The sequence below is a fragment of the Planococcus citri genome, chromosome 2, assembly GCF_950023065.1.
Source record: "Planococcus citri chromosome 2, ihPlaCitr1.1, whole genome shotgun sequence".
In the NCBI taxonomy this organism is placed as follows: domain Eukaryota; kingdom Metazoa; phylum Arthropoda; class Insecta; order Hemiptera; family Pseudococcidae; genus Planococcus; species Planococcus citri.
The window spans coordinates 64,320,538-64,344,899 of NC_088678.1; the positions used below are offsets into that span (position 1 = coordinate 64,320,538).

The 24,362-nt window shown below is 35.0% G+C and overlaps 3 protein-coding genes across 4 annotated transcripts; 1 reads left to right on the plus strand and 2 right to left on the minus strand.

The window, feature by feature from the left end:
* The first annotated feature begins 279 nt into the window (after positions 1 to 279).
* Positions 280 to 9,450, plus strand: LOC135834214 (putative serine protease K12H4.7). The gene is made up of 9 exons (XM_065348051.1): positions 280 to 567; positions 1,191 to 1,372; positions 2,115 to 2,350; positions 7,701 to 7,836; positions 7,997 to 8,177; positions 8,249 to 8,381; positions 8,736 to 8,868; positions 8,941 to 9,116; positions 9,196 to 9,450. Exons 1-9 carry the CDS (start codon positions 343 to 345, stop codon positions 9,303 to 9,305), a joined length of 1,512 nt encoding a protein of 503 aa, XP_065204123.1. The 5' UTR covers positions 280 to 342; the 3' UTR covers positions 9,306 to 9,450.
* Positions 9,451 to 9,792: 342 nt separating this feature from the next.
* On the minus strand, positions 9,793 to 14,536 carry LOC135837016 (uncharacterized). Its single transcript, XM_065352137.1, has 4 exons — positions 14,394 to 14,536; positions 14,201 to 14,310; positions 13,233 to 14,055; positions 9,793 to 11,789 (listed from the first exon to the last, which is right to left on the minus strand). The coding sequence occupies exons 3-4, from the start codon at positions 14,035 to 14,037 to the stop codon at positions 10,003 to 10,005; spliced, it is 2,592 nt and encodes an 863-aa protein (XP_065208209.1). The 5' UTR covers positions 14,038 to 14,055; positions 14,201 to 14,310; positions 14,394 to 14,536; the 3' UTR covers positions 9,793 to 10,002.
* A 3,627-nt stretch (positions 14,537 to 18,163) lies between these two features.
* LOC135837017 (uncharacterized) lies at positions 18,164 to 21,351 on the minus strand. 2 transcript variants are annotated; one of them, XM_065352139.1, is made up of 3 exons: positions 21,162 to 21,351; positions 20,265 to 21,087; positions 18,164 to 20,173 (listed from the first exon to the last, which is right to left on the minus strand). In XM_065352139.1, the coding sequence occupies exons 2-3, from the start codon at positions 21,064 to 21,066 to the stop codon at positions 18,327 to 18,329; spliced, it is 2,649 nt and encodes an 882-aa protein (XP_065208211.1). In that variant the 5' UTR covers positions 21,067 to 21,087; positions 21,162 to 21,351; the 3' UTR covers positions 18,164 to 18,326. The 2 variants fall into 2 exon arrangements, with proteins under 2 accessions (XP_065208211.1, XP_065208210.1); XM_065352138.1 differs by having other exon boundaries at positions 20,265 to 21,090; positions 21,162 to 21,350.
* Positions 21,352 to 24,362: the final 3,011 nt, after the last annotated feature.

Sequence of the window (24,362 nt, forward strand, 5' to 3'; positions counted from 1 at the left end):
GTAGGTAAGGTATCTATCCAAAATGAAAAAATATTCAACAAAAACTGAGTGCGGGGGTGAGAGATTAGGTACATGTTAATTGACAATAAACATGTTTGCAATTATAACGAGAAAAATGAAATGCAAACCATGTGACAGAAATCGAATATTCGTGACTATGTATTCAACATCCACGCGACACATGGGTAGTTCGCAAAAGTAATTTAATTCATTTACCGAACTACCTACGTCTACTTACTTTTAATTTAGTCTTACTTACTTAATCACTGCAGTTTGAGACTATTCGAATAAACTCCATTAAATAATAAGTTCATTAGAAATCATATTTGTTTATCAGACGTCATGTTGCTCGCGAAAGGCATCAACTCGATCATATTATGGGTTTTATTAATTCCAAGTTCAACGTTTTCTACGAAGATAGTGTTTGAATTTGATAGACGATTAAGTCATAGTTCAAGGGATTTACTTCCAAATTTCGATGGCAAAAAAGAAGAATTACCACCTGATCAGTATTTTGAACAGAAGTTGGATCATTTTAATCTAAGCAATGGAGAAACTTGGCAACAGGTAGGCGAATAAATTTAGGATTTCAACCTGTTAACATGATCTACATACGTATATTTTTCTGCATTATTAGAATCAACAACCAATGTTTAAATAATTGGCAAAATTTCAATTTTTTGAGCAAAGTGAACCAATACAAATAATTCCTTCAATTCAACTCCCAATTACTACTACATATCTACTCTCTAAATTTGAAACAGTCAATTTCACTGCTTAGCAGTCACGACATTTTGCCTTTTTAAAGCAGTAGTTTTTTTTACTGCAAAACAGTGAAAAATTACTGAATTGGTCAGTCAAAATGATTTTTTACTGACCAATTCAGTAATTTTTCACTGTTTTGCAGTAAAAAAAAACTACTGCTTTAAAAAGGCAAAATGTCGTGACTGCTAAGCAGTGAAATTGACTGTTTCAAATTTAGAGAGTAGGTATAGGTCGTAGGCCATTCTAGAGACTCCGACAAGTTTTCAAATTTCTTCGAAAATTTTCAAGTCGCTCTGGAAGGGCTAAAACTGAACTTGAGAACCTATAACTTGGAATTCCAGGAATGCCAATTCAAAATTGAATTTTTGCCCGATTTGTACATAAAAAAGAAATTTGAAAAAAATCAAATTTCGTATTATTTACAGCGTTACTGGGCCAACTGGAGATACTATACGGCAACGGGTCCGGCAATCCTCTGGATAGAAGGCGAAAATTGGGCTTATCCTAACGGAATTATTGATGGCCAATGGGTATCGTATGCAGAAATCTTCAAAGGTGTTATTTTCTCTTTGGAGCATCGTTTTTATGGCCGAAGCGTGCCCAAAAAGTAATCAAATCAATTGAAGCATGTGTTTCCAAGACGCACCAATTCCAAAAAAATATTGATAAGAAATTCATGGTACTTACTATGCGCAATTTGAAAATGTAGAAATTGCCCAAATTGGCTGATTTTTTAATATGTTGTAGCCAAGGCGCTTGGGCACAACATATCAAAAAATCAGCCATTTTGGGCCGCAACTGTATGCTAGATGGCCTCACAAGCTCAGAATCTTTGAAAATGGGCTTATAGTGCATTTTGAAACACATGCTTTAATTTAAAGTGAAATTTATCCTCATCGATTTTGTTTAATCATTGCATGAAAAAAAAAATTATCAAAAATCAAGCGACTAAAAAAAATTACCGAATTTTCTCTCCCAATTCAGAAAAAAATCATCAAGTCAATCAGTCACTTTCACTGACTTGAATCGCTTCAGTGAAGACTGTTTTGAAAATTTGAAAATGTTTTATTAATTTTCAACCGAAACGAACACTGGTACGATCATCCATTCGTGCTGTTTGTGAAACATATCACTGGGCAACGATTTGGAACTTTTTGTGTGTGTTTGGGTTGGAAATAATGCACTTAGGTAGTGGATAGTTTAGACACTAAAATAAAAATCATAGTGAGTTTTTCAAATTCGCGTTATTTTTGTGGTCAGGAGAGATAGTCAAATTTGCAAAAATGATCTTTCTTGCACTACTTCAAAAATTCATGACGACATAAGTTCATTCTTATTTTCCCACGCAGTGATACCAGCACCGAGAATTTGGTTTATTTGAGCAGCCAACAAGCATTAGCAGACATAGCCTTCTTCATACAAGGAATTACCAAGCAGTACTATTTGTCTGATGATATCAAGTGGATTGTATTTGGATGTTCGTACGCTGGGAATTTAGCTGCGTGGGTTCGTATGAAGTATCCCTCTCTGGTACATGGTGCGGTTGCTTCCAGCGCCCCAATACTGGCCAAAGCAGACTTCGGAGGTAAGTACCCACCTAATTTACAAGATATTTTTGCAGGTGGATCATTTCACGCAAAATCAGCCAAATGAGTGTAAATAATTTTTCACGTAGGCGTTTTGACCTTCAAAAAGGCAAAAAACTGATTTTTTTCGCCCAAAAGACGTCAATTTTGATAGATAATTTCAATATAGGAGTAGATAGATATCCTGAAAGACGTCAACTCGAAATGCATCTCATTAAGTAAAATTATAAATCTTTTTTTCCTACTTATGGTGCATAGGTGCAAGGTGGTAGCAAAGTGATTTTACAAGGGGGGTAAATTCTAAGAAATAAGGTACATACCAACTTTGAAATGTTGAGAATGCCAACTGCCAAATCGAATATTTATCAAAACTTTCACTATACTTATACTCATCCCCCTTCTATGTATAATCATTTTTCGAAAAGAGCCTTTTAGGATAGCATAGTGAAATCCGCACTTTCTCCAATTTTGATGAGACTCGTCCAAAATGTTAGTATGGATTTAAAACCACCCCGAAAAAAATTTCGAGCCACCCTCCCCCACCTCAACCCGAGAAATGACCCCATATGTGTTCAAAATTCAAAATTTTGGTTCTCCGGAGGGGGTGGTGCAACAATTTGATATAGTTAAGGCTAGAGAGACTACGAAGAAGGTATTTGGTACTCAAATGATTACGTATTACAGAGAGGATGAGAATTATTCCTAAGGAGGGGAATAATTTCGGATACCTAGTTAGCTCAGAAGGGTTGTAGTCCTGCTATCAAACTATACACATTTAATTGTTGGTTACATAAGTAAATAAAAACACATATCTATTTACATGTATATTTAAACTATTTACAAATCTTCATTAACATACATCGTTTGCACTTATGTTTACACATAGCATGAGAATGAATGAAACTAAGATACGTAAATGATCTACCTATATGTAAGTTAGATGAGATCTGCGAAATAGGACAATAAAATAGTATTGAGACTTTAACCTATACATCGTTCATCAGAATAGGTTAGGCGATAATACGTGTAATAATTAATTTAGAATTTATACACGATGAATTTTTGTTCTAATACATTCTAATATTAATCATAGATGACGTCACCAGGCACGTACATCTATGAGGACATCCTTATAACTAATTAAATAAGCGTATTTCACCACTTACTTGAACACTGTACGCGTTTACCATCGCTTTCGGGTGCCCTCCTAATAATATAGGCATTTGATGGTACTTAACTAAAAGAGGCTCATTTAGAAACTTTGCGTAATTTGGATTATCTAGATTAATCCTCCTTACCAAAAAGGTCAACACATGATTATGCGCCAACAGGCCATTAATTTGAAAATAAATAAAACTTGACCATGCCAGAAATGGTGTTAACTTAAAAATAGACATATTAATATTGAAAGTATTAATTGAAAAAGAAGATGCTGTGGTCACCTTTATCGGAAAGGATCCTCACAGCATCAGATTTGACGTTGACGAGGAACCAACTATCGCGAATTGCCGACACCAGGTCAAGTGAGCTCGCATCGCGAAGATTCCATATATAAAGATGCATAAGGTACTTAGACTCCTCCCTAATAGGTACTTTTGGCGCAATTTCTCAAAGTACTCTGTACGAATATGTTTTCTCCATCGTACAGAGAGTTCATTCATAAATGTACCTATCTCAGGTCGTAAAATATTAAGATGCGAGTATATTTTCCTCACTTACATTTCTCCTAAGAGAAATGTACCTATATGAAGTGTACCTATGAGTAAACTTATGGTCTTATGACGAGCATTTCCAAGCAGCCCTAACCTGTGTTAGCATCACGCTTTGCGCATGCGCGTGGACTTACCATAATATCCTTATCCTCGTGTATGAGTCTATTTTCGTATTTTTTCATTTTTTTTCCACTTCGATGATAGTTTTTCTGCAAGATGTTTTTAAAATGTAAGTATTTTTTTATTTTTCACAAAAAATCACGTTTTTTTCCAAATTTTTCAGTCAGGGTTTGCTTGTAACGTGTTGTGTAAGTAGGTATTTCGTATTTCAATAATTTTATGGGAAAAAAATTCAAAGTTTCAATTTCGAACAGAATTCGGATGTTTTAATAAGCGATACTTAAAATTTGAGAGGAAACTTTTAAATAAAACAGAATTGAGTGTTACAAACACCAAAAAGGCAAAAACACGAAATGAGTTTCAACTTTTAAACAATAAAAAAGGTATTCAATTAAAACATAGGTAGAGGTACAAGTCCTGTTAAAATTTTTTTTCATTTTTTTCATAAAATTATTGAAATACCTACTTACACAACACGTTACAAGCAAACCCTGTCTGAAAAATTTGAAAAAAACGTGATTTTTTGTGAAAAATAAAAAAATACTTAAGGTCTTTTTATAATGCTACGTTTTATTCTACGGCAAAAATTTCAAAGTGCTTTTTTTACGGCAAAGTAAAATTGTAGCATTATAAAAAGGCCTTAACATTATAGAAACATCTTGCAGAAAAACGATTATCGAAGTGGAAAAAAAAATGAAAATATGAAAATAGACACACATACACGAGGATATAAGGAATAAGGATATTATGGCAAGTCCACGCGCATGCGCAAAGCGCGATGCTAACACAGGTTAGGGCTGCTTGGAAATGCTCGTGGTCTTATGCATCATAGACAAAAATATACATACTGTACGTATATTTTTGTCGCGAGTCTTATCCTATGATAATTTACAAGCACGTTACCGATATTTTCAATATATAGGGTAATTCTAATAAGCACTACCTAACAGCAGTGGGGCCAATCTGCCCTATGTCAAATTTTGAAACTTCCACAAAAAATAGACTAAGCAGGTACGTGTGTGAAAATTTAAAAAAAAAATTTCATACTTGAAGTTTTTTGGGGAGGTTGAAAATTTCAAAAATTTGTGGAAAAAAACAGAGAGGGGACACGAAATTTTCTCAGAAATTTAGATGTTGTCAAAGTTATGGATTTTCCTTTTTTTCCACTAATGATTACTTTCATTGAAAAATTATTATTCGTATATCTACATAACTAGTTTAGTTTTCACCTGGCAAATCTATCATCAATGCACCTATATTTTTCTCCATTTTTTTTTTTTTTTTTTTTGGATAATTTTCCGACTTGAACAATTATTTTTCCAAAAGAACTTAAACAAAAAATGAAATAAAACTAAACTACATAGCATAAAAAGCTATCACATGAATAGGCAAATGAGAAAATGAGTTAAGTGTAAATTTGTCAACTGAGTAGGTAGAGCAGGCAAATAGCGGTTTTAAAAAGGAAAAAATTGGCACATAAATTTTTTCTTCGGGAATGTGTTCAGATGAACCCCCTGAACTACCAAAAAAACCCGAACCTCCTAACCCTGGAGCTAATTTTTTTAGGGGGCTAAAACCGGTTCCGATTTACGTTTTTTGCGATTTACTCCGAAAATATTAGGTTTACGAAAAAAACTACCATGACTAAAAATGTTCCCCGTCAAATTCTCGACAATTTGATACTACGCTCGATACCCATCCCTCAAGAGGGGTGTCTGAAAAAAGGGATGGAAAGAGTAGGTGTTTGAAAAAAAGTCAGTCCAATAAATTGATCAAAGTTACTACTTAATATCATTCGTTTTCGCTCAAATTTTTTAAACAAAGTCTACTCACCCAACTATTAATCACACCACCATTGATTGGTCTTCAGCCCTCCCAAGGGGTTGGTGGGGGATGCTTGGTTTTTCAAGTAACACACAACTGAATCATATATTTGAAAAACGAATCTGGACATGCAATATATCGAATGGTATGTTTTCGAGGTCGCTGAATACGAATATCGACTTTTCATGATTTTTTGAAATTTTGACCCCCTTGTTGGGGCCCAGAGGGACATTCGGGGGGGGGGGACACAAAAACCAAGTTCATATTCGTACTCAGCGACCTCGAAAACATACCATTCGATATATCACTCGACTTTTCACGATTTTTCAAAATTTTAACCCTCTTTTTGGGGCACAGAGGGGCTTTGAGGAGTTGGACCCAGAAAATAAGTTGGTATTCGTATTCAGCGACCTCGAAAACATACCATTCGATATATTGCATGTCCAGATTCGTTTTTCAAATATATGATTCAGTTGTGTGTTACTTGAAAAACCAAGCATCCCCCACCAACTCCTTGGGAGGGATGAAGACCAATCAATGGTGGTGTGACTAATAGTTGGGTGAGTAGACTTTGTAAAAAAAATTTGAGCGAAAAAGAATGATATTAAGTGGTAACTTTGATCAATTTATTGGACTGACTTTTTTTCAAACACCTACTCTTTCCACCCCTTTTTTCAGACACCCCTCTTGAGGTATGGGTATCGAGCGTAGTATCAAATTGTCGAGAATTTGACGGGGAACATTTTTAGTCATGGTAGTTTTTCTCGTAAACCTAATATTTTCGGAGTAAATCGCAAAAAACGTAAATCGGAACCGGTTTTAGCCCCCTAAAAAAATTAGCTCCAGGGTTAGGAGGTTCGGGTTTTTTTGGTAGTTCAGGGGGTTCATCTGAACACATTCCCGAAGAAAAAATTTATGTGCCAATTTTTTCCTTTTTGCTCTCGCTTTTTTACGTTATTTTCCTGCTCTAAGGTACAACATTATTGGTCAATTTGCCAACTGAGTCCTCCGGTATTGTATCATGCTCGCATCAGTTAATTGCAAATTTAGAATAAGAATAGCCGAATTAAATTTTATGGCGTTGAGTCTGTTTGAACAAAATAAATTATTTCCTTGAAAAGTTGGCAATTTCGAATTTTTATTTCTCAAGTACTCAGTTGGCAAATCAAAAATGTACCTACAATACCTATATAGGTGCATTAGGCCTACATTTGAAATTACATAATTGTATGTAGTTGGCAAATTGAACTTACATAATTTTAACAATTGCAAATTGCCAACTTTTCAACTAGGTAATAAGTAGAAAATAAAGTTGACAATTGTGAGTTCTGAAGTTCTCAGTTGGCAAATAAAGAATTCCTTATCAGTGGTAAATTAGCTCATAGCTCAATTGTAATTTCGAACTCTGAGTCAAAAACGCCAACTTTTCAACTAATGATTAATTGAAAAGTTATCATTTTCGAATTTTCATTCTCGTAAACTCAAAAATGCCAACTTTTTAATTTTTCAAACCTGCCGGAGGTACCGTACCCCCCCCCCGCTGGTTTCACCCTTGCATAGGTGCATTATCTGATGAGAATGAGTAGATACAGAATCTGAGCCGAATAATATGCCCTTAAATGTAAAACAATTGAAAACTTTGGAAGTGCTAATTTCCAAATTTAACTTTCTTTTTTGTGATTTATTTTTGAAGAATACTATCAAGTTGTCAAAGCGTCGTTAGACTCGTACCATCCAAATTGTTCCAGCAGAATTGCTGAAGCTACCCAACAATTGGATCGTTTAATTAAAACTGAAGCTGGCCGAAAACACATCACTAAATTATTCCAGTAAGCGTGATAAGCCTACGAGTAGATACATAATATGTTGATTAATGATGGTATACGGTAGGATATTAATAGCCTACTGTTTAATTAAACAGGTGGTGAAATGAAAAAATTTATAGGTATCTATACTCGTATTAACATACTGAGACGATTTATTTTACAGGTTATGCACCGAATTGCAAGACAGCTTAAGTGACATAGCGTCATTTTTCCAAAAGTTGGCAACCCAGGTCGCCAATGTCGTCCAATACAACAAGGCTTATCGAAAATCGAACAATGAAATACCACCCAGGAGATCGATTGAGCATCTATGCGACATTATGACTTATTCCGATGCCTCAGCAGTACGTTCCTCAGATTAGAATTTCATGTCTTGACATTTGCCACCATTGGTTTCATTTTTATTCTTCAACAGCTTGACCTATATGCTGCTTTCCATATAGTAAATTTGGTGCAAGGCCGTTACACTTGCCGCTATCACACTGATGAGAAATACATCGAAAAGTTGAGGAAAACAGACATCAATACCATTCTTGGGGGAAGTGGGAGTTAGTATCTTTCACTAAAGTAGATAATATCCCAACTTCTTGTTCTAGTGCAGTGGAAAATTGATTAAGTAGATACATTAACATCGCCGCCGTCGAAATCACTTTCTTTCCTACAAGAGATAGCGAGTGGTTTTTTACAATATTTTCGACACAATTTACTAATTTTAGAGTTACGGTTACCATATCAGTTTATCATTCAACACTCAAAATTGCTAACTCGCCATTTTGTCCCTCGAAATTACAAACTTTTGCCACTTCCAAAATGCCCAATGAGGATAGAACCTCCCCCTCCTCAATGATTAATCGATTGATGATTATTAAGCTTACAAAACTGTTTTTACTGAATTCTGTTAGATAGGCAGTGGACTTACCAAACTTGTACAGAATTTGGTTACTATCAACGTTCGAGCACGACCTCGGATACATTTGGAATTCCCTTACTTTCAGAACAAGACGTGAAACTATGCGAAAAAGTATTTGGTCCAGAGTAAGTTTTTTCAAGAAAATCCTAGTATTTCTCTTGATCTATCGATGATACTTATTCCAAAACATTTTTCAGATTTAATGAAACACGACTGAAAAATGGTATTTATCGGACTAATACTATTTATGGAGGATTGCAAGTAAACGTTGGAAACATTATATTCGTTCACGGATCCGTGGATCCGTGGCATCCTCTTGGAATAACTCGAGTTGAAAGCAAAAATTCACCTTACAAGGTCGTATTTATCAATGGTATGATTTATAATTCACCAACTTGGTCTCTGATCTGTAAGTATACATGGTGATTTAGGCGGTCATTTTACCATTTTAGGGACCTCACATTGCGGTGATTTAAATTACTATGATAAAGATATCGACGAAGTCAAAGAAGCAAGAAAGAAAATTCAAAAAATAATGCAGTCCTGGTTGCAAAATAAATGAACCCGAAGATATACAATTTGCTATTGTTCAAATTAAAAATAGATAGTTGCATCACACACAAAAATGTGAAAACATGAATTACCTATTACTACGTAGGTAATATGCATCTAGTATACATAGTGAAAATACACTTTTTATCTACAAACTACAATTCGTTCGAATTTTTTTATGAATAGGAAATTATTGATTTTGTTACATTTTGTTCCTTGTAAAAAAAAAAAAAAAAAAAACTGGTCAAAAAAACACTCGAAGTGTCCGTCATGAAATCGTTCAAGATAAGGATATAAATTATAAATCGTTGAAAAGATCGAGTATAAGCCGCAAGTTCGTAACTCGATTTTTAGCCGTCCAAGTTAATTTTCAAACCTTCCTGGAGAAATTTCAAAATGCTGACGAAATTGAAGATTGCACAGTCGTCATGTCAGTTACCAATAGATTGGAAAATAATTAATACAACCAAGATTCAAGAAACAAAGGCATAAATTGGTATTCTTACAAAAAATATTTATTCGTACAATTGAACATTACTTCAGTAGGTAGGTAGCTAGGTTCCTACTTTTAAAAATCTGACGAACGAATTAGATCAAATAAAATACAGAATGTTAAATTATAATTAAATCGCTCTTCTCCATAAATAATTAAATTGATCTTCTTCGTTAATAATTAAATCAGAAAAAACAACGTCTTAATTAGTTAATCACAAAGTTACGCGCTCTAGATTACGCCACCCATGAACGGCAGTAATATACTTATAAGGGTAAGGCTTCTCCAAAACACCAACCAACACCCATCTTCGATTTGTACCAGACCAATGATACAGTTTATTACAGAATACATGCAAAAGTTCGCCTTGACACTGAACTAAGGCAAAAGGTGTCTCTTGATTCGAAGTAAAAATATTGCCTATTAAGGCGATCTGACGCCATGATCTAGTATTTAGCTCACATAACATGACGTATGAAGGGAATATCACAGCGAGTGTATCACCCGCATTAATGCTGATTAGACCGATTGGATTTGGACGATCATTCAAAGGTGTTTGCGGCGGCGGTCTAACCTCTAAAAAGGCCTGCCACACGTTTTGTTGAAAATTGAATTCTTCCGCAACGTAAATCCATCTCATGTAATCAATTTTATACATTCTATACAATTCATTTCCATTGCTTGAGAACCATATGGGATCATCGGTACGAACAGATACCGGCAGCTCCTTCGAAACTATCATCCAGCAGTTCAATTCGGCCAAATACTTGAATACATGACCATCTTCAAAACAACAGTAAACTTGGTCGCGGCAATTCAACAGCGAGTATTTGCACAATATATCGACCTCCTTTAGACAACAATTCAAAGAGGATAATTTTTTCGAAGTTAAATTGTACACATAAAACTCACGATTGTAAACATGCGCAGTGAACATAACGAATAAATTGTCCCTGATCAGAGTCGCGGATACTTTAAAGTACACATCTCTGATCTTAGAGCTAAAACTTGAGAAGAAACTAAATGATGCGATTTCATTCAAATCAGCATTTAGAATACGAACGGTTGTGTCGCCGGTCCACGAAATAAACACAGGTATTTCGGAAAAATCCTTCTCATCTCTCTTCGACAAATTATTTGTAACGGGAGCAGCAACCAGTGGAATTGAACTTAAAGTATTCCATAATTTATCACGAATCAATTGCTCCGAGAAGTTGTTCAAATCAACGTGTCCTTCCACTTTATAATCATCGTACTCTATCGTGGGATTGCGATTAATGGCAACGGCAATTTGTGGTATCAGAGGGTATCGATTTTTCACATCGTGCATAACCCATTTGGAACATATTTCAACGATTTTTTGCGGATCATCACAGCAAACTCGAGACGACAAGAGTAAATCCTCCAACATATCGAAAGAAATTGAACAGATCGGAAACTTGTTGATTATTTCGGGTTTGATTAAAATTTGCGAACAAATTTCTTTAATGTTCTCCTTGATCCACGATCTGCAAATACATTCATCAATGATCAGGACTTTGGAACAAACCTCTTCGATGTTCTCTTTCATCCACGATATACATTTATCGAATAATTTCTCAATCCTCAAATTACTGGCAGCGGCAGCTTTCAATACACGAGTTATAGTTTCACATGTTAATTGCAGTTCTTCGAAATAGATATACTCTATGATCATTTCAAATGTCGTTTGATCGACATCGCGGAGTAAATACTCGGTATTTTTAATGGGTTGCTGGGTTGTTGCTTCTGTGCATTGAGTATCTGTGTTGAAGCTTTCAGCAGAAAAAATGTCGGCGAAGTAACCAGACGCTGAATTTAATTTGAATCGATGGAGTTTGTAAATTTTATCTTCGACTTTGACAGCGATATCGTAGAAATAATTATTTTCTAGAAATTTTTCCAATTTTTTTCGCTCGTTTTTCTCAATACTGACGAAGGCGTACGTTCTTTTATCTTCAAGTTCCTCTAACTCCTGGCCAGCTGAAAAAAAGGAAATACATTCAATGAATATCTTCAAAATTCCAATCCATATCGGCTTTTTCAAACATTTTTGTTATAAGTAGGTAGAAATTATTTAATTATTCAAAAGAAAATATTCCAATTTTTGGTAAAAAGCCAGTGACAAGTTCGGTCAAAAGAAAGACCTTCCTGGTAAATTCTGGTAAAACAAAATCTTCTAGGTAATTTTTGGAAAAAAGTAAAACTATAGGAACTTTAAGCAAAAAAAAAAAAACGACAATTTTTCAGAAATTTCCCTACCTAATGAACGAGAAATTACTGTAAATTTTTGAATTTGGAACTTTTGACGAAAAGCGAGATTTTTGGGAAGAAAATGAAAATCTTTACTTGGGCAATTTTGCAAGAAAACAGGCAGGACTTTTTAGCAATTATAGGAACGATACTTCCTCGTAATTTCTTTCGAAAAAGTGAGACGTTTTTCAATTTGTTGGTAATAAAATGATACTTTTGGTATTTTTTCAAACAAAAAACGAGACAAATGCGAGAATTTTCGTAAATTTTTGAAACAGCAATGCACACGCAACAATTCTAGCAAAAAGCAAGACTTTCGAGTGCTTTTAGAAAAAAAAAATCAAGACTTGTTGGTTTTTTTTTTTTTTTGAAAAAAACGATTCTAATTAATTTTTGAAAAAGGCGAGAACTTTTCAGAATTTTAGGCAAAAATCGAGACAATTTTAACTAAAAGTGGGACTTCTTGAGAATTACATAATAGGGGAAAAAAATTTTTTGTTGAAAAAACGAGACTTTTGCGTTATGTTTTGAGTTTTCGAAAAGAAATCAAGACTTTTTTATACCTATATTTTTTTTTTAATTTAATTTTTGATGAAAAAAACGACAATTTTTGACAATTTTTGGCAAAAAGCAAAACATTGACAATGTTACCAGAAAGCAGCAATTTTTTGCAATTATTTGCAGTAAATTTTACTTTTTCGCGAGCTTTTGCGTACCTACTTAAGAAATTTTTCAAATAAAAATTAAGACTTTTTGAAAAGTTTTTCGAAAAAGCGACAATTTTCAGCAAGAAACTAGACTATTAGGCAATAATTTTGACACTACAGGGTGAGATTTTTGGCTATTTTTGGCAGAAAGTGATGACTTCCAACTGTAATTATTTTAATTTTCAACTCTGAAATCAACATTCTTCTCCTCAAAACGCATGGAAAATTAGTTTCAAAAAAAGTAACCTCTATCATCAAAACGTTTAAAAAGTATGGTAACCAAGTTACTTGAAAAATCACCTAGTACAAGCCCTGATCACATGAAAGCAATTTCAGAGAAATTTTGATTTTTTATTGTACCTACGTCGTTCTTTTCAAATTGAAAAAACACACCTCGACGAAACGACAAATTTCACTATACCTAACCTTATTTACATCTATAACGTAAAATTATTGATTTACATACCCGGATCGATTTCGGCATTGAAACTTAAAACGTTGTAAAGTAGCTTCGCAATTTCTTCTTGCATCATATGATCGGCAACATGGGCCAGTTTTGCGTTGAAATCTACATCCTTTACACCGTTCACATAAAGAAATCTTCGTTTAGCAGCATTTACAAGCTTCGTTGCATGAGGAAGTCTGCTTTCTAAATCGTAACAGATCCATTCTGCGCAAGTTTGACAAATTTCACGCATCTCCTTAGCCTTTGGAGGGGCGATGGCTCCACTTATAATTATTAGAATAATATCGTCGAGTGGCAAGGATAAAAATTCTTCGTTACTTCGCAACCCCGTTAAATGAGCAGATAAATACATTAAAACGTACGGTAACAAGCACCGCAAATTTGGATTCTCTTGAACGAAGTCGTACAGTTTGAATACTTTCACATCTAGCACCGAATTGCTTTCTATGAAACTACCGTAAGTTTTCACATCAATCTCCATTTGCAAGTAATCCATAGCAATCAACAAGGTAATAAAATTATCGCTGTTTAATACAGACGCCAGTGGCTGTCCATATATTATATCAACTACGGCAGAAAATGTTTCTGTATCCATTAACGGTAGCTCTATCAAATTGCATTCTCCTTGGTCAGAATACTCGGTTAGTAATCTTTCGAAGTAGTCGGATTTCCACGCCAGTTGTAACTTATCTAAACAATAAACATCTGTATCCACTTTCACCTTGACGTTGTAATACTGACTTCTCATCAAATTTTTCGCTTTTTGATAAACAACTGTTGATTCTGAATGGTCTTCGGAATCCATGATTTTCCAGGAATCTTTCTGCGGGAAAATACATATGTTAGATTTAGTTAGTTGATAAGGTTTGTTATGGTAGCTTACTTTCATACCAATGTAATAGAGAGCAAGTATTGTAGAATAACTCCGGTTCAGAGTAATAAGATCATTTAAAAAAGGAAACACTTACTTATTTCGATGAAAAATTGAAGTTCAGTTTCGTCAAGTACTGGAATATCAATTATGAGTGAATTTCGCAATTCGCAATCACAAGTCGGCTATCATCACTTTGTCAATCATCTATAAATAATTCTCAATTTCTCATTCTATTTTATTTATTTATTATACTAACAATGTTGTCCACTCCACGAAGAAGAACGAACCTGAGTAAGAGTCTAACAAACGCATTCGCATTACGCAATATTGTAAACATTGTAAACAATGTAAACAATATGTACTCTACACTGCCCCTCCATGCTCGAAATGTGCAATATTGTGTGTTATCACTGGCCAATCAAAAGAGTCTGTTACCCAAGTTACTTACAAAGATCATGGCACCGCGCGCAATTCGAATTTCGATAATGCATTAGCATTACTGTTGTGGATGTGATTTTCGATTGTGACTTGTTTACCTAACCATGGTCCATACCCAGAATTAACACAACATTTTCGGGCTGAAATATGTTATCCGATAACCCATAACCAAAATTTTGAAAAATGGACTCGAAACTCATCCACTGATGGCAAAACGATTAAAACCTGCAGATTTTGTGAACAAAATTATATTTTTTTTCACTACCTACTTACACCATGTGTTTTTTCTAAAATGAAAACTTCAAATTATTATGGAGTTACAAAAAGGTAGGTACGACAAAATGTACTAAAAATTCAAACGATCGACCCAACAAACAAAGTTTTCTTTGGTTGCAACAGTGCATATTGACGACTTCAGCATTTACAAAAAAAATATAGTAGGTTCAAGAACTTTCAAGCTCTACGTTGACCGGAATATGTCAGCAAAATTGCTTCACCAATATATCATCCTCAATCCTCATGTTTCAATAGTCAACAAACAGCAAATCGTTCGAATTTTCCAGAATTTTCTTGCGGAGAGGAAAGTTTTCATTCTTCTACTTTTTCCTGTATAAATTCTGGTCAAAGTCAAAAACAGACTTGTAGTGTTCCCCTAGAAATCGGTCCAAATGTGAATAAAATCGTTGTTCGTTGAACCAGGTCACAGGGCCACAGGTCCAGCACATACACTTATGTAAGCTATACCTACAACTCGATCTGCACAAATTGATTTTCAGGCCTTCTAACAAGGAACCTCTTGAGGTGTCCGCCTCCGATTTGAACGGGACCACGATTTTTGGAAAGAGTACTATGTTCTAAAACCCCCAAATCCAAATTTTCAGCTGCCCAAGTTCATTTTTCGATTTTTGGCGAATTTTCGAAAATCCAAAATTGACTATTATTTAGGTGATTTATGCTTTTTTTAAAAAAAAGTAGGTACGTACTAATGTTCAAAATAAGTCCTAAAACTGATATCAACCCCCCAAATCCAAATTTCGCCATTTCCAGCCATTAGCTGGAGCCTCCAGCGTGATTTTTCAATTTCTCCAGAATTTTGAATTTGCTCCAGAAGGCGTGAATATGAAGTTGGGCAGCTAAAAATCAAGTTGTACGTATATTACACTCGACCTGTTTAACGAATTTATCCACATTTGAGCCAATTCTAGAGCGGACACCTCAAGAGTGGTTTTTTGACCAGCTTTTTTTTTCAAAATAAAAATATTCAAAAATCAAAAATTTCCCGTTTGCGAGAAAATTTTTGAAATTTGCGCGAATCGCAGTATTTTGTCATGAACAAACCCCCTGAGACCGAATTTCGCCATTTCCAGCCATTCTGGAGGCTTCAGCGCGATTTTTCAATTTCTCCAGAATCTTCAATTTGCTCCAGAAGGCGTGAATATGAAGTTGGGCAACTGATAATCGAGTTGTGTGTTATACTCGAATTGTTTAACGAATTTCTCCACATTTGAGTCGATTCTGGAGGGGACACCTCAAGAGTAGTTTTTTGACCAGTTTTTTTTTCAAAATAAAAATATCCAAAAATCAAAACTTTCTCGTTTGTGAGAAAATTTTTAAAATTTGCGCGAATCGCTGTATTTCGTCATTAATTAACCACACGAGAGCGAATTTCGCCATTTCCAGCCTATCTTGGGCCTCCCTTTGATTTTTGGATATTTTTATTTTGAAAAAAGCTGGTCAAAAACCCACTCTTGAGGTGTCCGCTCCAGAATCGGCTCAAATGTGAATAAATTCGTTAAACAGTTCGAGTATAACACACAACTCGATTTTCAGCTGTCCAACTTCATATTCAAGCCTCCTGGAGCAAATTGAAGATTCTGGAGAAATTGAAAAATCGCGATGGAGCCTCCAGAATGGCTGGAAATGGCGAAATTCGGTCTCAGGGGGTTTGTTCATGACGAAATACTGCGATTCGCGCAAATTTCAAACATTTTCTCGCAAACGGGAAATTTTTGATTTTCGAATATTTTTATTTTGAAAAAAAAGCTGGTCAAAAAACCACTCTTGAGGTGTCCGCTCCAGAATCGGCTCAAATGTGGATAAATTCGTTAAACAGGTCGAGTATAACACACAACTCGATTTTTAGCTGCCCAACTTCATATTCACGCCTTCTGGAGCAAATTGATCGCGCTGGAGCCTCTAGAATGGCTGGAAATGGCGAAATTTGGATTAGGGGGGGTTGATATCAGTTTTAGGACTTATTTTGAACATTTTTATTGATCAAGTACGTACTTTTTTAAAAAAAACCATAAATCACCTAAATAATAGTCAATTTTGGATTTTCAAAAATTCGCCAAAAATCGAAAAATGAACTTGGGCAGCTGAAAATTTGGATTTGGGGGTTTTAGAACATGCTCTTTCCAAAAATCGCGGTCCCGTTCAAATCGAAGGCGGACACCTCAAGAGGTTCCCTTGTAAAGAAATTTCAAAATTTTGGAGCTAATCGAAATTCGCGCTGGAGGCTACAGAATGGCTCCAAATAATGAAACCCGGATTCAGAGAATTGGTTTTAATCTACAAACAGCAATTCGTTTGAATTTCGAGAATTTTCTTGCGAATGGTAAATTGTTGATTTTTCAATATTTTTTCCTTGTAAAAATTCTGGTCAAAAAACACACTTGAAGTGTCTGCCTGGAAGGATCGAGTATAAGCCACAATTTGATGTTTAGCTATCAAAGGTTGATTTTCACGCCTTCTGGAGAAATTTTGAAATTTTGGACTTCATAATCTGGAGAAATTGAAAACCGTGCTGGAGGCTCCAGAATGGCTTCAAACGGTGAAATTCGGATTCAGAGGTTGGTTTTAGCTCACAAACAGCAATTCGTTCAAATCTTGAGATTTTTTTGTTAAAAGAAAATTCTTGATTTTTTTTGCCCTAGTAAAGATTTTGCAGGTTGAAAAAACGCACTTGATGTGTTTGCCTGGAATAATCGTTTAACAGGTCGAATAAGGCCACAACTCGATTTTTAGCTGTCCAAGTTGATTTCCACACCTCCTGGGGAAATTTCAAAACTCTGGAGAAATTTGAAATCGCGCTGGAGGCTGAAGGCTGAAGAATGGCTCGGAAGTGTAAACTTATAATTCGATGGGTTGATATTAGTATCGAGACTAATTTTAATCATTTTGGTTTTTGTCTAAATAAATTTTCATTTTTTTTTTCAAGCATAAATCGCCTGAATCAGTCAAATTTGGATTTTCAAAATTTCTCCGAAAATCGAAAAATCAACCTGAGGAGCTGAAATTTTGGCTATGGGGGTTCCAGACCATGCTCTCCCCACTCTTCAAAAATCGCGGTCTCGTTCAAATCGGAGTTGGACACCTCGTGACTTGTGAGGTTCGATTGTAAGATGAAAATTTCAAATAAAGGGTTCCTAAAATATACGGATGAAAAAATATAGCCTACATGCAACAAATTCAAATCTGTACTAAAAATTGAAATTATTTTCTATCAATTAATCAATCATTATTTTCACGACTTATAGACGCCATGTGAGTCATTAGTTGTCGGAAAATTAATTAATACGTTCAACCAAGATTCAATAAACAAAGGCATACGTATTCTCACAAAAAATATTTATTCGTAGATTACCTATTTGAGCATTTTTAAAAGTCTGGACTCTGGAGAACAAATTACATAGATCAGGTAATGCAGAATATTAAATTATAATTAAATCAGTCTTTTCCATAAATAATTAATCAGAAAAAACAACGTATTCATTAGTAAATCACAAATTTACACGCTTTTGATGATGACCCCATCCATGAACAGCAGTAATATGCTTAAAAGAGGTAGGCCTATCCAAAACACCATCTGGTAAATGAGATTTCTCGGGTAATTCTTTTTTCAACACCCATCTTCCATTTCTACCAGACCAATAATATATTTTGTCGCAGAACACACGTAAAAGTTCGCCTTGACACTGAACTAAGGCAAAAACTGGCTTTCGATTCGACGACGTAGGCCCAACATCGCCTGCTAAAGAGATTTCACGCCATGATCTTGTACTCAAGTCAAATAACCGGAGGTACGAAGGGAATATCACAGCTAGTATATCACCAGCATTAATGCTGATTAGACCGATTGGAGTATCGTACGATGATTGCGTCGCCGGAGTAAATGACGAATGTGGCAAAGACAACCATACGTTTTGTTGGAAATTGAATTCTTCTATCACGTAAGTCGACCGTGTCTCCTCATTTTTATACATCCTATACAATTCATTCCCATGACTCGTGAACCATACACGCTTACCATTTCCACCAACAGATGCCGGCGCCTTTGAAAATATCATCCATCGGTTCATTTCGACCAAATACTTGAATACTTGACCATTTTCAAAACAACAGTAAACTTGGTCGCGACAATTCAACAGCGAATATTTGCACAATATCGATGCTACTTTCTTTCGAAAGCAATTCAAGGAGCGTAATTCTTTCGAGGTTGAATTGTACACATAAAACAGACGAGAATAATAATCCGGAGTGAACATAACGAATAAATTATCCCTGATTGAAGTCGCAGATACTTTAAAGTACGTATTTCTAAGCTCAATATCTTTGGGCTCGTTAGTGCTAATAATTGAAAAGAAACTAAATGATGCGATTTCATTTAAATCAACATTTAGAATACGAACGGTCATGTCACCGGTCGACGCTACAAACACAGGTAGTATTTTCGAAAAACTACCCCTACCTTTTCTTGAAATATTATTTGTAGCAGGAGGAACCAGTGAAGTTGAACTTAAAGTATTCCATAATTTAACTCGGATATGTTGCTCTGTGAGATTGTGTAAATCCGCAATTTCTTCTATTTTATAATCATCGTACTCTACCATGCGATTGTGATTAATATCAACGGCGATTTGAGGTATCAGATGATATCGATTTTTTACATCATGCATAACCCATTTGGCACATATCTCGACGATTTTTTGCGGATTATCACAGCAAACTGGAGACGACAAGAGTAAATTTTCCAACATATCGAATGAAATGGAACAGATCGGAAACGTGTTGATCATTTCAGGTTTGATTAAAACTTCCGAACAAATTTCTTCAACATTTTCCTCGATCCATGATCTACAAATACATTCGTCAATGATTAGGACTTTGGAACAAATTTCTTCGATGTTCTCTTTTATCCACGATATACATTTATCGAATAATTTCTCAATTCTCAAATTATTGGCAGCGGCAGCTTTCAATACACGAGTTATAGTTTCACATGTTAATTGCAGTTTTCCAAAATAGATATACTCGATGATCATTTCAAATGTCGTTTGATCGACATCGCGGAGTAAATACTCGTTATCTTTAATTGGTCGCTGGGTTGTTACTTCTGCGCATTGAGTGTCTGTGTTGAAGCTTTCAGCAGAAAAAATATCGGCGAAGTATCCGGACGCTGAATTTAATTTGAATCGATGGAGTTTGTAAATTTTTTCTTCAACTTTGACAGCGATATCGTAGAAATAACCATTTTCTAGAAGTTTTTCCAATTTTTTTCGCTCGTTTTTTTCAACACCAATTGTGGTTTCATTTTTTTTGGCTCTAAGTTTAAGCAACTCCTGACCAGCTGAAAAAAGGAAAGAAATTCAATGAATATCTTCAAAATTTTAATCCTGTATAGGTCTTTTAATTTTTTTTTTTAAAATAAATTTACGTACCCGTATTGATATCGCCATTAAAAACCAAGAACTTGTGAAATAGTTTCGCAATTTGTTCTAGCTTCATATGCTCGGCGACATGGGCCAGTTTTGCGTTGAAATCTACATCCTTTATACCGTTAGCATACACAAATCTTCGTTTAGCAGCATTTACAAGCTTCGTTGCATGAGTAAGTCTGTTTTCTAAATCGTAATGGATCCATTCTGCGCAAATTTGACAAATTTCACGCATCACCTTTTCGTTTGGGGACATTCCTCTTGAAACAATTATTTGAATAATATCGTCAAGTGGTAAAGATAAAAACTCTTCGCGACTCCGCAAACCCGCCAAGTGCTTAGATAAATATATCAAAACGTGTGGTAACAAGCACCGCAAATTTGGATTCTCTTGAACGAAGTCGTACAGTTTGAATACTTTCACATCTAGGACCGAATTGCTTTGTAAGAAATGACCGTAAGTTTCCAGATCAATCTCCATTTGCAAGTAATCCATAGCTATCAACAAGGTAATAAAATTTTCGTTGTTTAATATAGATGCCAGTGGCTGTCCATATATTACATCAACTACCGAAGAGAATGTTTCTGTATCCATTAACGGTAGCTCTATCAAATTGCATTCTCCTTGGTCAGAATACTCGATCAATAGTCTTTCAAAGTAGCACGATTTCCAGGCCAGTTGTAATTTATCTAGACAATAAACGTCTGTATCCACTTTCACCATGACATCGTAAAACTGACTTCTCACCAAATTTTTCGCTTCTTGATGAGCAACTGTTGATTCTGAATCGTCTTCGGAATTCATGCTTTTCACGAATCTTTCTTTCTGCTGAAAAATATGTAGTTTTAGTTGATACGGTTTGTTATAGTAGGTCTAGGTATGGTAACTTACTATCATACCCATATAATAGAGTAATTATTGTAGACTAGAAGTACTTGAATATTAATTTCAAGTGTGTTTCACAATTCACAAGCCGGCTATCAACTTATCAATTATCATACAATTCTCTACACAATAAACAACATTATACACTCGCGATACCTGCTGGAAATCTCCAAAATTGTGTTTTATCACTCAGTTATCATTAACACATTAACCAATAGCAATTCCAGAAGGTCTATGGTACACCACGGCACCGCGCGCAATTCGAATCACTTTATTCGAATTTCAATTGCAATTTATATTTGAATTGTGATATTAGGGCACTAGTGATATTTGTGATAGATAGTGAAAGTGATTGGGTAATCCTGATGCATAGTTACTTTTTAGTTTTTGTCCCTCGAGCGGAAATTTTGCGAAAAAATGAACTTCTTAAATGTCAGTTTTGCTTTTACTCATTTCAGTTTCAGTTTTCCATCTTTCGCAGCCCAAGGGGGAGGGGGCTTAAAATTAAAAACCCGTACCCAATTTTCAAAATGCTTGGAGCTCAATTTTTTTCAATTAACAGATTAGTACTAAGTATAGTAGGTACTGGTCCACTGGCCACCAGTGATGGCAAAACTTTTTCATTTCAGTTCAAGTTTTTAGTTTTTAGTTTCAGTTTTATTTTTTTCAGTTCAAGTTTTCAGTTTTTAGTTTCAGTTTCATTTTTTTCAGTTCAAGTTTTCAGTTTCAGTTTTCAGTTTTGATTTTTTCAGTTCAAGTTTTTAGTTTCAGTTTTTCATTTCAGTTTCAGTTTTCATCATTTATTAAGGTTCATAACGAAATGAAAAAAAAATTTTCTTTTCTTTCATGAATTTTTTCATACTCATACATTAATTTAAAAGTCGGGGAGCCCACTTAAGGATAAATTGCACCCCCTCGTTGATCCTCCGGGACAACTTTTTTCTTGAAGGGGAAGTCCTAAGGAACATCTCTAGCCCTTGTACTTAAAAAAAACTTGGCCCTCCTTACACAATGGCGGCCATTTTGATTGACAGATGAGCCGAAATCGCAGATATCGTGTTCCAACATAGGACTTGCACAAAATTTTTTAAACCGTACAAAGGTAGATCGAAAGATCAAGCAAATATTTATCACCTGTCAAAATTTCAAGTGCTAAAGTACGTTTTTCGATTTTTGGTGAATTTTTGAAAATCAAATTTAAACCAAAAATGAGGGAAAAAATCAAAATTTTACCAAATAGACCAAGAAAGCTGAACTTTGGGTCACACCCTATTTTCGACATGACAAATCGATTGGAAACTGTTTCAAACCGGTTCGAGCAGTTCTTGAGCCTCCAGCAGATTTTTGAAACTCGAAATTCCCAAAAAATTTCACCAACATGGAGTTGGAAAGCTGACATTTATTCTGTAAACTAATTTCAATTCGCTACGAAGTACTGCAGGTGAATTTCAAGTCGTTTTGGAGCCTCCGGCGACTTTTTGATTATTCCTGGAGCCTCCATCAGATTTTTGAAATTTTAAATTTTTACAAAATTTCATCAAATGGCGATGGAAAGCTTAAATTTACTCTACACTCCAATTTTAACGTCCTCTGAAGACGACTTCAAGTGGGTTCAAATCATTTTGGAGCCTCCCAACGACTTTTTGAAAATTACTGGAGCCTCCAGTAGATTTTTGAAACTTGAAATTCCCGAAACATTTTATCAAATGGAGTTAGCAAGCTGAAATTTACTTCGCAAACTAATTTCAATACGATATGAAGTCGACTACATGGTGGTTGCAAATGGTTTTAAATTATTTTGAAGCTTCCAGCTACTTTTTGGAAATTTCAGTTTTCCAAAAAACACCACATGACCTCTCAAAAAGTCGCTGAAGGCTCCAAAACGTCTTGAAATCCACCAGCAGACGATTTCTTAGCGTATTGAAATTAGTTTGCAGAATGAATTTTGACTTTCCATCTCCGTTTGATGAAATTTTTAGGAAATTTATGAAATTTCAAAAATCTGATGGAGGCTCCAGTAATTTACAAAAAATCGCCGGAGGCTCCAAAACGACTTAAAATTCCCCTGCAGTTGACTTCGTAGCGTATTGAAATTAGTTTGCAGAGTAAATTTCGGCTATCCAACTCCATTTGATGAAATTTTGTGGAAATTTCGAGTTTCAAAAATCTGCTGAAGGCTCCAGAACTGCTCGAAACGGTTTGAAACAGTTTCCAATCGATTTGGCATGTCGAAAATAGGGTGTGTCCCAAATTTCAGCTTTCTTGGTCTATTTGGTAAAATTTTGATTTTTTCCCTCATTTTTGGCCTAAATTTGATTTTCAAAAATTCACCAAAAATCGAAAAACGTACTTTAGCACTTGAAATTTTGACAGATGATAAATTTTTGCTTGATCTTTCGATCTACCTTTGTACGGTTTAAAAAATTTTGTGCAAGTCCTATGTTGGAACACGAAATCTGCGATTTTGACTGACCTGTCAATCAAAATGGCCGCCATTTTGTAAGTAGGGCCATTTTTTTTTTTTGAGTACAAGGGCTAGAAATGTTCCTTAAGACTCCCCCTGTAAGAAAAAAGTTGTCCCGGAGGATTGACCGGGGGGGGGGGTGCAATTTATCCTTAAGTGGGCTCCCCTACTATAATCTAATTTGCTACTTTGCAACAGAAACTTCATATTTCAAATTCAAATATTTCAAACTCAAAAATTGAGTATGAATAAATAAAATCCTGGTCTGGGGGCTGAAAAAAAGACAAGTTAATAGTATGCTACTTGGAAGGAGGATTGCATTGTCCTTTTGTCGACAATAAATTGTTATTTTGCCACAATAATCAAAATTTTATAATTAACGTGCTGAGCAGTGAGCACTGTAGTATCAAAAAACTTCGAAAATTCAGTAGTTCAGTTCATCAGTTCTGTTCAGAAAAAGTGAAAAATTTGCATGTTTTGTATATACTTACAAGTAGCATCTTGAATGGCCCCAGCAAAGCGAGGCCAAAAGTTTTCAGTTTTGGAAAATTTGTGATTTGAAAAGTGGAACAATATCAATTTTAATGAAAAAATTAGGTTTTTCTGATCTCAACATTTTTCAAATTCAATAGGTTTTTTGAAATTGTAACCCTGAGAAGAGAATCAAATTGACAATGACAATTGATATTTGACCCAGGCTGGCAACTCAACGAGGGCAAAAGATTGGATAATTTGTTGTTCAAAAATTAGA

Bases quoted from the DNA above. Each gene is read 5' to 3' on its own strand.
- LOC135837017 (XM_065352139.1), bottom strand. From the start codon at position 21,066: ATGAATTCCGAAGACGATTCAGAATCAACAGTTGCTCATCAAGAAGCG. The intron at 20,174-20,264 runs GTACGTAAATTT...TCCTTTTTTCAG, and splicing joins TAATGGCGATATCAATACGG to CTGGTCAGGAGTTGCTTAAA.
- LOC135834214 (XM_065348051.1), top strand. From the start codon at position 343: ATGTTGCTCGCGAAAGGCATCAACTCGATCATATTATGGGTTTTATTA. The intron at 8,178-8,248 runs GTACGTTCCTCA...ATTCTTCAACAG, and splicing joins CTTATTCCGATGCCTCAGCA to CTTGACCTATATGCTGCTTT. The intron at 8,382-8,735 runs GTTAGTATCTTT...GAATTCTGTTAG, and splicing joins CATTCTTGGGGGAAGTGGGA to ATAGGCAGTGGACTTACCAA.
- LOC135837016 (XM_065352137.1), bottom strand. From the start codon at position 14,037: ATGGATTCCGAAGACCATTCAGAATCAACAGTTGTTTATCAAAAAGCG. The intron at 11,790-13,232 runs GTATGTAAATCA...CCTTTTTTTCAG, and splicing joins CAATGCCGAAATCGATCCGG to CTGGCCAGGAGTTAGAGGAA.